The 13,938-nt window shown below is 40.6% G+C and overlaps 1 protein-coding gene across 1 annotated transcript in view; it reads right to left on the bottom strand.

Annotated features, from left to right (window-relative positions):
• The window catches only part of tdrd12 (tudor domain containing 12), a 197,954-nt gene that overhangs the window by 160,804 nt on the left and 23,212 nt on the right, over positions 1–13,938 (bottom strand). The window contains exons 3-5 of the mRNA XM_072279710.1: positions 7,031–7,101; positions 4,424–4,588; positions 1,993–2,129 (exon numbers count right to left, since the gene is read on the bottom strand). Of these exons, the coding sequence (XP_072135811.1) occupies positions 1,993–2,129; positions 4,424–4,588; positions 7,031–7,054 (326 nt within the window). The 5' untranslated portion in view covers positions 7,055–7,101. The remainder of the gene's footprint in view (positions 1–1,992; positions 2,130–4,423; positions 4,589–7,030; positions 7,102–13,938) is intronic.

Raw genomic sequence — 13,938 nt, 5'->3', positions numbered from 1 at the left:
GGTGCCTTCTTCACCAACCTGTCCACCTGTAACATCACTTTCAGAGAACTTGTACACCTAGATCTGTATGTTGCAATCTCCAGGACCCTGGTATTCACTGTGCACATCCTGCCCCGTTTTAACTTACCAAATGCATCAGTCTGCACTTGAGTTAAATTCCATTTGCATTCCTTGGTTCACTTTTTCATTTGAACCAGATCCCATTGTAGCCTTAGTTGATTTTCTTCACTGTACACTACACCTGCAATTTTGGTGTCACCTGCAAATTTACTACATGCTAACTACATTCACATCCAAATTGTTAATACAGGTGTCAAACAACAGGGGTTACAGCACAGATCCCAGGGGCACACTATTGATCACAGGTCACCAATATAAAATCCTTTACAACAACCCTTTGACTTCTAACAACAAACCAATTTAAACTACTCGCTCTGGATCCTCTGTGATCCAACCTTCCTGACAGTCTACCATGTGAGACCCTGTCAAAGGTCTTGCTAAAGTTCCAGAGGTGACGTTTACTGAACCTGTCTTTGTCAATCTGCTTGGACACCTCTTCAAAAAACATATATTAATTTGTTATGATTCCCCACATATAAAACTATGCTGACTGTCTCTAATCAGTCATTGATTTTCCAAATGCAGATAGATCCTGTCTCTCAGAATCTCCTCCAGAAACTTTCCTACTACTAATGTTAGGCTCACAGGCTTGTAGCTTCTGACTTGTTCTTGAAGCCTTCTTAATTAAAGGCATAACATTAGCCACCCACCAATCTTCTGGTACAGGCCTAAAGCTAATAATGACAATACAAATATCTCTACCAGAGTCACAGCAATTTCTTCCTTGGCTTCCCACAATGTCCTAGATTACACTTGATCAAATCTGGGGATTTATTCACATTTATAGAAACATAGAAAACCTACAGCACAATACAGGCCCTTCGGCCCACAAGGTTGTGCCGAACATGTCCCTACCGTAGAAATTACTAGGCTTACCCATAACCCTCTAATTTTTCTAAGCTTCATGTACCTATCCAAAAGTCTCTTAAATGGCCCTATCATATCCGTATCACCACCGTTGCCGGCAACCCATTCCACGCACTCAGCACTCTCTGCGTAAAAAAAACTTACCCGTCATCTCCACTGTACCTACTCCCCAGCACCTTAAACCTGTGTCCTCTTGTGGCAACCATTTCAGCCCTGGGAAAAAGCCTCTGACTATCCACACGATCAATGCTTTAAGACCTCCAGCACTTTTCTCTGTAAAGTCGTAATATTTTATGACATAATTTTTCTCTTCCATGAATTCCTGAGCTTCCAAATTCTTCCTCACTCATTTCCTGTGACTTCATGCATAGGTGAACACTTTGATCCTCAAGGGAACATATTCTTGCCCTAATTACTGTTTATCTCTTCATATACTTATAGAACTCTTAGGATTCTCCTTCTCCTCATCTGCCAAGGATGTCTCGTGCCCTCTTTTTGCCCTGCTTATTGCACTCTCAAGTGTACTTCTACATCCATTATACTCCGCAAGCTTGTTCTCAGCCAACCCCAGTCTATGGTCAAAAAGAAAAAGGCAAATGACAATCTCAATATCCCTTGTCAATCTGTGTTTTCTATCCCACCAGCTGTGCCCTTCTCTTCAACAGGAACATGCCGGCCCTGAACTTTCCCTATCTCAATTCTAAAGCTTCTCACTTGAAAAATCAAAGCCCCACTTGTTCACACTCTTTAAAACATGTACTTTCCCCATGGGCAGGGCAGCTATTTGCCAGTGTTATAATTATGTGACATTAAATTTTATTAAAGCCTCAAGATCATCATTTAGCCTTTGGAGATCACCACTTCACTAACTCCTCCCTCATCAATGTGTTCAAGTGTGGTGTCAAGGGTACACAATACCAATACAATTTGTAGTAGCATATTTCATTTAAATATTTGTACATCAAAACTGCTAGTAGCTCGAAACAGATAGAGTTAAATTCTTACTCTTTTGCTTTCACCAAAATGTGCTTGGCATAGTCAACTAGGAAACACTTTGCAAGGTAATTGATTCCACTTGATATAATTGATTCCAGTACTGCCCTGCACCAGCAATGGAGTTCATGGCAATAAATAACACAGATCTGCAAAAAAAGAGTCATTACCCAATTATATAAGTTTGAATGCTATCATTCTGTTTAGTTGTACAACTGGCTAGACATTTAAATTGTTAGAATTAAAATGTGACAAGAGGTTTATTGGATTTTGAACACAATAACCATTGAAGATTCTTCACAAAGAATAGAATAGTACAGCACAGTACAGGCCCTTCGGCCCACAATGTTGTGCCGACCCTCAAACCCTGCCTCCCATATAAGCCCCCACCTTAGATTCCTCCATATACCTGTCTAGTAGTCTCTTAAACTTCACTAGTGTATCTGCCTCCACCACTGACTCAGACAGTGCATTCCACGCACCAACCACTCTCTGAGTAAAAAACCTTCCTCTAATATCCCCCTTGAACTTCCCACCCCTTACCTTAAAGCCATATTCTCTTGTATTGAGCAATGGTGCCCTGGGGAAGAGGCGCTGGCTATCCACTCTATCTATTCCTCTTATTATCTTGTACACCTCTATCATGTCTCCTCTCATCCTCCTTCTCTCCAAAGAGTAAAGCCCTAGCTCCCTTAATCTCTGATCATAATGCATACTTTCTGAAACCAGGCAGCATCCTGGTAAATCTCCTCTGTACCCTTTCCAATGCTTCCACATCCTTCCTATAGTGAGCTGACCAGAACTGGACACAATAGTCCAAGTGTGGCCTAACCAGAGTTTTATAGAGCTGCATCATTACATCACAACTCTTAAACTCTATCCCTCGACTTATGAAAGCTAACACCCCATAAGCTTTCTTAACTACCCTATCCACCTGTGAGGCAACTTTCAGGGATCTGTGGACATGTACCCCGAGATCCCTCTGCTCCTCCACTCTACCAAGTATCCTGCCATTTACTTTATACTCTGCCTTGGAGTTTGTCCTTCCAAAGTGTACCACCTCACACTTCTCCGGGTTGAAATCCATCTGCCACTTCTCAGCCCACTTCTGCATCCTATCGATGTCTCTCTGCAATCTTTGACAATCCTCTACACTATCTACAACACCACCAACCTTTGTGTCATCTGCAAACTTGCCAACCCACCCTTCTACCCCCACATCCAGGTCATTAATAAAAATCACGAAAAGTAGAGGTCCCAGAACAGATCCTTGTGGGACACCAATAGTCACAATCCTCCAATCTGAATGTACTCCCTCCACCACCACCCTCTGCCTTCTGCAGGCAAGCCAATTTTGAATCCACCTGTCCAAACTTCCCTGGATCCCATGCCTTCTAACTTTCTGAATAAGCCTACCATGTGGAACCTTGTCAAATGCCTTACTAAAATCCATATAGATCACATCCACTACACTACCCTCATCTATATGCCTGGTCACCTCCTCAAAGAACTCTATCAGGCTTTTTAGACACGATCTGCCCTTCACAAAGCCATGCTGACTGTCCCTATCAGACCATGGTTCTCTAAATGCCTATAGATCCTATCTCTAAGAATCTTTTCCAACAGCTTTCCCACCGCAGACGTAAGGCTCACTGGTCTATAATTACCCGGACTATCCCTACTACCTTTTTTGAACAAGGGAACAACATTCACCTCCCTCCAATCCTCCGGTACCATTCCTCTGGACGACGAGGACATAAAGATCCTAGCCAGAGGCTCAGCAATGTCTTCTCTCGCCTCGTGGAGCAGCCTGGGGAATATTCCGTCAGGCCCCCGGGACTTATCTGTCCTAATGTATTTTAACAACTCCAACACCTCCTCTCCCTTAATATCAGCATGCTCCAGAACATCAACCTCACTCATATTGTCCTCACCATCATCAAGTTCCCTCTCAAAGGTTTTACATCATCCAAGCAAACCCTGAAACAACACATCGACTCTAACCTTCAGTCACTGGTTAGAATTTCAAAGCTTTAGAGATGTTCCTGACAACTCAGCTGCCCTGACTTCCTTGCCTTAAAGCACCACAGGGGTCTGGAGCTCAGATTCTGACACCTCTGATCTTATCCTTTATCAAAGGATTCTCCCTTTATAATCAGTTTATAGCACAAAGTAAATGCATTACATTTATCATCTAAATATTAAGCATTTAATCTTTCTTATCAGAGACATCTAGAAGCAGTTCAAAACACTAAATAGCTGTCAAAAGGCAAAAGCATTCCAGGGATGGGCCCTTAGATCTGCTGCCCTAGACTGCATCTCGAGGGACAGCTACAGCAGCAAAGTGTCCAGGACACATGGTCTCATGTAACCATGGGAACTGAGTTGATACAAGAATAACATGGAATTCTCTTTCTAATGTTTTCAAGTAATCAATTATTACCTGGCCTTGTTCCAGAACAGGAAGTTTAATTTCTTCTAGCTCCTCACTGTTCTGCTGATATAGCTGGTTCATCTTTTCCTCCAATCTTTCATATTGATTTTCATTTTCAGCCACATCACTGAATCCCTTTTTTATTCTCCCCCAGAAATAGCCTGAATCCTCCACCTAAGCAAACACAAAAATAGTCTTTTAGCTTTAATTGTCAATGGACGTTATCAACTTCAAACAGAAGAAATGAAAAAAACTGTTTGGATCGATATCCCAATCTTGGTAGTTTATGTTAATCATGAGTATATGTTTTTTCAGTTTTAATAGTCCAGTTTAACAAAATTATTTACTGTTGCTGTGTCACAATCTGTGTAGAGAGCTGTCATTCGATTTACATATGTTATAGCATTACAGCAATGGAATAAAGGATGATGTAAGGAGCAAAGATGAATATATATTTAAAGCAATTTTATTAAGTAATTCAGGAGTTATTATAAAGTGCCCAGAATGATCACACCAATTTTCAACCAATATCTAGTGTACCTAGAGCCTCAAAATTGTGTCAATTCAAAGAGGAAATAAGAAAATAATTGTTTTAATAACCCAACCATCTACATTTTTACTCTATAAAGAGATAGAAGTGATGGTGGGGGGGGGTGGGGAGAAGAATCTAAAGACATTAATGAACTATTTACAATATTGTAACTGAACAGCAAATACTTGGAAAATAAAGGGGATAAAATAAATTCAGAAATCTTCAAAGCCTTCTGTCTGCAACAATGAATTTGAAAAGAAATGGTTGCAGAAGTAATAAGTGCATTAATGATAATCATCCAAAATCACAAATTTTAAGAATAGTAGCCGAGGTGAATGCAATAGATGTAAAACCACTACACTGCTTCTGGATGGCAAACACCCCAAGTTTGGGAAGTGCTGTTGGAGTGGCCTAGGCATTACATTTTGTAGATGTTGCCAACTGCAGCCAAAGTGTGCCAAAGCTTAAGGGAATGAATATTTGGTATAGTGAATGGCAGTGATAAACAAGCTGGTTACTTTGTCCTGAATACTATCAAGTTCCGAATGGAACTGGAGCTGCATTTATCCAAGCGAGGACTTCTGACTTGTGCTTGAAGATGGTGAAAAGGTATGGGATGTTAGGTGATATCATTTGCTGCAGAAATGACAAGACACTGGTTGGCATATTAGGATGATCAGTACTGGGACTTCAGTTATTCACAATTTACATTAATGATTTATATGAAAAGACAGAGCATTCTAGCTTGCAGATAGTACCAAGCTAATTGGGAAAGCAAGTTTGAAGTCTGCAAAGGAAAATAAAAACATTAAATGAGCAGGCAAGGTGGTACATTTTGGAAAAATATAAGATTATGTATGTTGGTTAAAAAAATTGAGAAATAATTTTAGTAAATAAACATTGATGTTGTGATAGACAAGATACAGATGTATGCAAGAACAGCTAGTGAAGGTAAATAGTATGTTAACGTGTTCTCAATCTATATTGCTTATATATGAGCTATGCCTCAACTTTAGAACTCTCATTCTTGCTTTCGTATACCTGCATAGTCATATCCACATCTGAATAATGTTTGTCATTTCTACAACCCTCTCGAGATGTCAACATGTTTCCAATTGTATGCATGTATTTATAATTACTCACACAAAAGGCAAATTTATATCTAACTGCCAAGATACAACTTACCTGCCTTGAATTCTCCTTTCTTTTTAAGGGATTTCCTTGAAATATTTTAAAACCTACTAACTGGACAGTTTTTGTCTCAGTATCTCATGTGGCCTGGCATCAAATCTTGCTTGTAGACGAATGACACACATTAGAACGCTCCATTACATAAAAATAAAGTGTACAAATGACCATCTGTAGATGCCCAAGTAGAGCATCCTTATGAAATGCATGGCCATTCAATCTTAAACATTTGATAACATGTCATTCACTGCTTGATTACACATCACTTATTTTTCTTTCTAACGAATAGCAGAGCACTGAGCACCCATAAGAATACACTAACCCTCTCAATATACAAACTTCTGGTTGATGAAATACTTTCCATGGACACACCCTCTTCATAAAATGGGTAAGACTTCTGTGCGTCATGGCCTGAATGAAGTTTTTAAAAAGAGATGTTGTGCTTTGAAGGCTCTTTCCAATTATCTCCACTGCTCAGCACTTCCTGATTCTTAGAGAATCAGAATGATAAATCATTTTTAGTTTTAAAATGAATATGTTGCACATTACTTTTAAATTTTAAGTAGAAAACATACGAATGCATGGTATCATGGCCAAATTGTACTTGCTTATCGATACTTCTCAATTTGACATACATTTGGTAAATTGATTTAAATATTTGGAAATTGTTTATTTTTTTCCAAACATCATGATGGGATAATCATCACATCAACAATGGAGAAATATAAATACACTTCTTTTATCATAATAGCAAGTACCATCTGTTCTTACAAGGTCTCAAAAATATATCTGTTACAGCATCTTTTGTAGAAATGAAAAATTCAGTTCAAAAAGAAATTTCAGTCTGATCAAATGAATTCAGATCTTCCTAAAGAGGTGGCAATAATTAGTGTTACCTTTATAATGGTAATTTCAATCATCTTCTGTATAGCAGTACAAAATCTCAAATGCTTCAAGAAAAATAAACCTGTTTTGAGAACAAAAGAAATACATTACATTAATTTTACCTCTTAAAAATGCTAGAGAAGCAATAAAACAGTTCAAGTGAAAAGGTGCATTCTCCTGTGCTGTGACTAAAAGAAATAGGCTGCCATTTTGAGAGTTGCAAGAAGGCTTTTTTCTTAAGATGTCCAAATAAACCTTCCTAAGAGCAACCAATTTATGATATATGGAACAATTCCATCTAGCTGGTGAGATGACTTCTGAAATGGGATTTGAATCTGCAAAGCATTATCTGGAAAATTTCGTACCAAAGTTTGTGGTGCAGTAAAACAATTATCGCTTTCCTCTGACCAAGATCAACCAAGAGCTATCACTCATTTAGGAGCTGAACTGAGAAAAGGGAATAAATAAAAGGGGATGAACTCAGTCATGGATAGATCCATGCTACTGGGCTAATATGGAAACAAGACTGCAGCTGAAGTACACAAGAGGTTTGTGAAACTCAACAGATCAGGTAGCATCTATGGAGAGTTGAGACCATTCAACTGGACCAGTGCAGGTGAAGGATCTCAATCCAAAATGTTGACCATTCACTTCTGCCCACAGATGCCGCCTGGCCCACTGAGTTCTTCCAGCATCGTGTTTTGCAAAAATAATAGGGTTGGCAAAAGGAGGAAACATTAACATTCCTAATATAAACTGGGCTATTACAGAAACATGGCTAAGAGAGAGACAAGATTGGCAGCTTAACATTTCAGGGTACAGCTGCTGCAGACAAGATAGAATTCGAGGAAAGAAATGAAAGGGAATTGCATTTTTGATTGAGGAGAACATCATGGCAGTAAGTCAGAGATTAAATTCTCGAGGGATCATCCAATGAGGTTTTATGTGTGGCTGTGAGAAATAAGCAAAGGATAATCTTATTATGATTGTACTATAAGCCCTCAAATAGTCAATGGTCATTCGAGGAACAAACGTGCAGATGAAGGGTCTCAACCCAAAATGTTGACCGTTCACTTCTGCCCATAGATGCTGCATGGTCCACTGAGTTCTTCCAGCCTCTTGTGTTTTGCAAAATCAATAGGGCTGTAAAAGGAGGAAACATTAACATTCCTAATATAGACTGGTACTGCCATAGGGCTAAGGGCTTAGATGGGAGCAGAATTTGTAAAGTGCATTCAAGAAAGTTCCCTCTGGAAATATACTAAGAACCCCACTTTGGAAGAGGGAAAGGTTTGACTTACTCTTCAGATATACATCAGAGCAAGTGACTGAGAAGCCAGTAGGGGAAGACTGGGTCCCATGACCATAGATCCATTAGTTTTTAAACACAGTTATGGAAATGAATAGAATTAGTCAACAATTTAAAATTTTAATTTGGGACAGGACTAATTATGCAGCATTAGATAAAACTTGCACAAGTTGACTGCACAAACAAGACCTCAAAGTTCAAAGCAAATTTATCATCGAAGTACATATATGTCACCATATACTATTACGAGATTCATTTTCTTGCAGGCATTCACAGTAAATACAAAGAAATACAACAGAATCAATGAAAACCCACACATGTACCTACCCCCCCCATATACACACACACACACACACACACACACACACACTTGCAATAAATATCGAAAACTGCTGTAGAGTGTTTAAAAGTGTCCGTATGTTGTGGAATTAGTTCAGTGTTGGGGGTGAGTGAATTTATCCCCCCTGGTTCAAGAGCCTCATGGATGAGGGGTAATAACTGTTCCTGAAACTGGTGGTGTGGGACTTGAGGCTCCTGCACCTCCTTCTTATGGCAGCAGCAAGAAGAGGGCATGGCAAGTGGAAGGCTTTTAAAAGTAAGGCAGCGAGAAGTCTGTATGATTCTGCTCTGAAGTGCAAGGCTAGCAGGAGTAGAGAATCCTGAATTATAAAGGGACATTAAGGCTCTAGTCCGAAAATAAAAGGCATGGTTAGGTGCATGCACAGGGAGCTGGGATCAAAGAAATCCCTGGAGTTCAGGGAATGTAGTGGTATACTCTGGAGGGAAACCAGAAGGACAAAGAGGAATAAGATAGCTTTGACAGCAAATATTAAGGGGAATTCAAAGACATTTTATGCGTATTGAAGGAAAAAAGTAACAGGGGAGAGAATAGGACTTGTCAAAGACCTAAATGGATATCAATTGTGGAGCTGCAGGAAATGGGCCAGGTCTTTAATGAAGACTTCTTTTCTGTTTTTACTGTAAGGGAAGAGATGAAGTCTAGGGAACTTGGGAAGGTTAATGGGGATATATTGAGGATAGCACACATTACAGCAGGGGATGTACTGGACATCTTAAAGTTTCTGAAGACCACAAGATATAGGAGCAGAATTAGGCCATTTGGCCGATTGAGTCTGCTCCGCCATTTCATCACGGCTGATCCATTTTTCCTCTCAGCTCAATCTCCTGCCGTCTCCCCGTATCCCTTCATGCCCTGTCCAATCAAGAATCTATCAACCTCTGTCTTAAATATACAGTACATAAAGACATGATCTCCACAGCCACTTGTGGCAATGAATTCCATAGACTCACCACCCACTGGCTAAAGAAATTCCCCCTCACCTCCATTCTACAGGGATGTCCCTCTATTCTGTGGCTGGGTTCTCTGGTCCTAGATTCTGTCACCATAGGAAACATCCTTTCTACATCCACACTTTCGAGGCTTTTCAGTAAGTTTCAATAGGCAATAGGTTTCAATAAGTCACCCCTCATTATTCTGAATTCTAGTGAATACAGGCCCAGGGCCATCCAACGTTCTTCATGTGACAAGCCGTTCAATCCTGGAATCATTTTCATGAACTTCCCTTGAACCCTTTCCAGTGTCAGCATATCCTTTCTAAGATAAGGAGCTCATAATACTCCAAGTGAAGCCTCAACAGTGCTTTATAAAGCCTCAACATTAAGTCCTTGTTTTTTATATTCTAGCCGTCTCGAAATGAACAGCAACATCACATTTGCCTTCCTCAACCTGCAAATTAACCTTCAGGGAATCCTACACAAGGATTCCCAAGTCTGTTTGTGCCTGAGATTTTAGAATTTTCCCCCCATTTCGAAAATAGTCTATCCTTTATTTCTTCTGCCAAAGTGTATGACCATACAATTCCCGGCGTTGTATTCCATCTGCCGTTTCTTTGCCCATTCTCTTAATCTGCCAAAGCTCTTCTGTAGCCTCCCGACTTCCTCAAAACTATCTGCCCTTCCACCCATCTTCATATTATTTGCAAACTTTGCCACAAAGCCATGAATTCTGTCATCCAAGTCACTGACATATAACGCAAAAAGAAGCAGTCCCAACACAGACCCTTGTGGAACATCACTCGTCACCAGAAGCCAACCAGAAAAGGCTCCCTTTATTCCCACACTTTGCCTTCCGCCAATGAGCAGCCTCACGTGTAGCAACTTGTCAAAGGTCTCCTGAAAATCCATGTACACAACATCCACAAATTCTCTCTTGTCTACCCTGCTTGCTATTTCTTCAAAGAATTCCAATAGATTTGTCAGGCAAGATTTCCCTTGAAGAAATCATGCTGCCTGAGGTCTATTTTACCAGTTGCCTCCAAGTACCCTGAAACCACATCTTTAACAATCAACTCCAACGTCTTCCCAATCACTGAGGTCAGACTACCTGGCCTATAATTTCCTTTCAAAAGTTTCAAAGGTACATTTAATGTCAGAGAAATGTATACAATATACATCCTGAAATGCTTTTTCTTCGCAACCATCCATGAAAATAGAGGAGTACCCCAAAGAATGAATGATAGCTAAATTTTAGAACCTCAAAGTCACCCCCAGTCCCTCCCTCCTGCGCATAAGTGGCAGCAAGCAAAGATCCCGCCCCCACCCCCCCCACCAGCCTCTCCCTTCTTGAAGATTGGAGGGACATTTGCAATTTTCCAATCTTTGGGAACCATTCCAGAATCTAATGAATCTTGGAAGATCGTTACTAATGCCTCCACAATCTCTTCAGCCACCCTTTTCAGAAGCCTGGAGTGTATAACCATCTAGATGAGTTATATACCTTTAGACCTTTCAGTTTCCCAAGAATCTTCTCCTTAGTAATGACAACTTCACGCACTTCTGACCACTGACACTCTCGAATATATTGCTAATGTCTTCCACAGTGAAGACTGACGCAAAATACTTATTTAGTTCGTCCGCCATGTTCTTGTCTCCCATTACTACCTCTCCAGCATCGTTTTCCAGTGGTCCGATTTCTACTCTCACCTCTCTTACTCTTTATTTATCAGAAGAAACCTTTTGTATTTTGTATTTCATCATTACCTTTTTAATGACTTTTTTTAGTTGCCTTCCGTTGGTTTTTAAAAGTTTCCCCAACTTCCTACTAATTTTTTGCTCTATTATATGCCCTCTCTTTAGCTTTTATGTTGGCTTTGACTTCTCTTGTCAGCTACTGTTGCATCACCCTGCCTTTAAAATACTTCTTCCTCTTTGGGATGTACATGTCCTGCGTTTTCTGAATTGCTTCCCGAAATTCCAGCTATTGCTGCTCTGCAGTCATATCTGCCAGTATTCTTTTCCAATCATTTTCAGCTAACTCTTCTCTCCTGCCTCTGTAATTCCCTTTACTCCACTGTAATTGATACATCTGACTTTAGCTTCTCCTTCTCAAATTGCAGGGTGAATTCTATCACATTATGATCATTTGCCACGAAGGGTTCTTTTACCTTAAGCTCCTAATCAATTCTGGTTCATTGCACAATATCCAATCCACCACAATAGCTGATTCTGTAGAGGGCTCAATCACAAGTTGCTCTAAAAAGTCATCTCATAGGTATTCTAGAAATTCCCCCTCATGGGGGTCCAACGCCAACCTGATTTTCCCAATCTACCTGCATATTGAAATCCCCCATGATTATTGTAATATTGCCCTTTTGGCATGCATTCTCTATCTCCCATTGTAATTTATAGACTACATCCTTGCTGCTGTTTGGGGGTCTGTATACGACTCCCATCAGGGTCTTTTTACCCTTTTAGTTTCTTAGCTCTATCCACAATGACACAATACCTTCCGACCCTATGTCACCTCTTTCTAATGATTTGATTTCATTTTTTAAATCAACAGAGCCATGCCACCACCTCCGCCTGCCTGCTTATCCTTTTTATACAATGTATATCCTTGGTCTTTAAGCTCCCAACTATAATCTCCTTTCAGCCATGATTCAGTGATGCCTACAGCATCATACATGGCAATCTGTATCTATGCTACAAGTTCATCTACCTTATTCCATATACTACACACATTCAAATATAACACCTTCAGTCCTGTATTCACCCTTTTCTATTTTGACTGCCTTTTACATTGTAATTCATCCTGTTGACTGCAATTTTACCCAATCATCAGCCTCTCCTTGCTAGGTGTCTCATTACACATTGCCTTTATTTGTAAACGAACTATCTCATCCTAAGCACTGTCATTACCATTCCCCTGCCAAATTAGCTTAAACCCTCCTGAACAACTCTAGCCACCCTGCCCGCAAGGATATTGGTCCCCTTTGGGTTCAGGTGTAACCTGTCCATTTTGTACAGGTCATACCTCCTCCAGAAGAGGTCCCAATGATCGATAAATCTGAACCCCTGTCCCCTGCACCAGTTTCTCAGCCATCCATTCACCTACCAGATCATCCTATTCTTACCCTCACCGGCACATGGCACAGGCAGCAATCCAGGTAACTACCCTGAATGTCCCTTTTTTCAGCTTTCTACCTAGCTCCCTAAAATCTCTCTTCAGAACTGTCTCACCTTGACTATCAATGTCATTGGTTTCAATATGGCTTCTCACCCTCGCCCTTGATCCAAGACATTTCTGACCACGCCACCTGACAGGCAACATACCATCTGGGTGTCTCTATCTCACCCACAGAATCTCCATTCCTCTGGCTGTTGAATCTGTCAGCACTGCAGTCCTCTTCACCTCTCTGCTCTTCTGAGCCACAGCACCAGACTCAGTGCCTGGTCACTGTGGCTGCCCCCAGCAGGCTGTCCCCCTCAACAGTATCTAAAGGTGTATCTTATTATTGAGAGGAACTTCCTCAGGTGTACTCTGCACTGGCTGGACATTGCCCTTCCTTCTCCGGGCAGTCACCCAGTTACCTGTCTCCTGCAACCTAGGGGTGACAACCTTCCTGTTGCTCCTATCTATTACCTCCTCATTTGTCAGTATGAGTCGAAGGTCATCAAGCTGTAGCTGCAGTTCCTTAACATGTCCTCTCAAGAGCTGCAGCTCGGTACACCTGGTGCAGATGTGTTTATCTGGGAGACTGGAGGTCTCCCAGACTTCCCACATACAGTACAAAATACCATCCCTGGAGCCATTTCCATTACATCACTCTGTCCCAATAGACAATGAATGAACAAGTAAGAACAAAAAAAAAGAGAATCTTATCAGATACTTTATCTCGCTCATGCCTGACTTTGCTTAAGCCACTCTAAACACTGGCACACTCAAAAGAACAGCTGCTCTGCCTGCACTTGTTATTTTTATTTGTTCTTTTTAATGAATCCCTTTCGTTGATTGGTTGCCCAACTCAGAAATTGCCATGAAGCCCAGCATTTTAAATCTTGATGGTGGACCTGATTGAAAAGGTAGCTCTATTTACTCACTTCCTCGTGTTGATTGCTTGCAGCTCAAGGTAGGTAAATATTCAGTACCTGATCGTGTACATTCAAGTACACCGTGGGAAGATTGAGAAGAAATTGTAGAAGTCCTGGCTAAGACATGTGCATTATCATACGCGATCGATTAGGTATCAGAAGAGTTGAGAGTAGCTAATGTTGTGCCTTTATTTAAGTAAGGCTACATGGAAGCTGTAA

Source organism: Mobula birostris, chromosome 15 (genome assembly GCF_030028105.1).
Source record: "Mobula birostris isolate sMobBir1 chromosome 15, sMobBir1.hap1, whole genome shotgun sequence".
In the NCBI taxonomy this organism is placed as follows: domain Eukaryota; kingdom Metazoa; phylum Chordata; class Chondrichthyes; order Myliobatiformes; family Myliobatidae; genus Mobula; species Mobula birostris.
The sequence above is the reverse complement of the archived record's forward strand: the minus strand, read 5'-3'. Positions and strand labels throughout refer to the sequence as shown.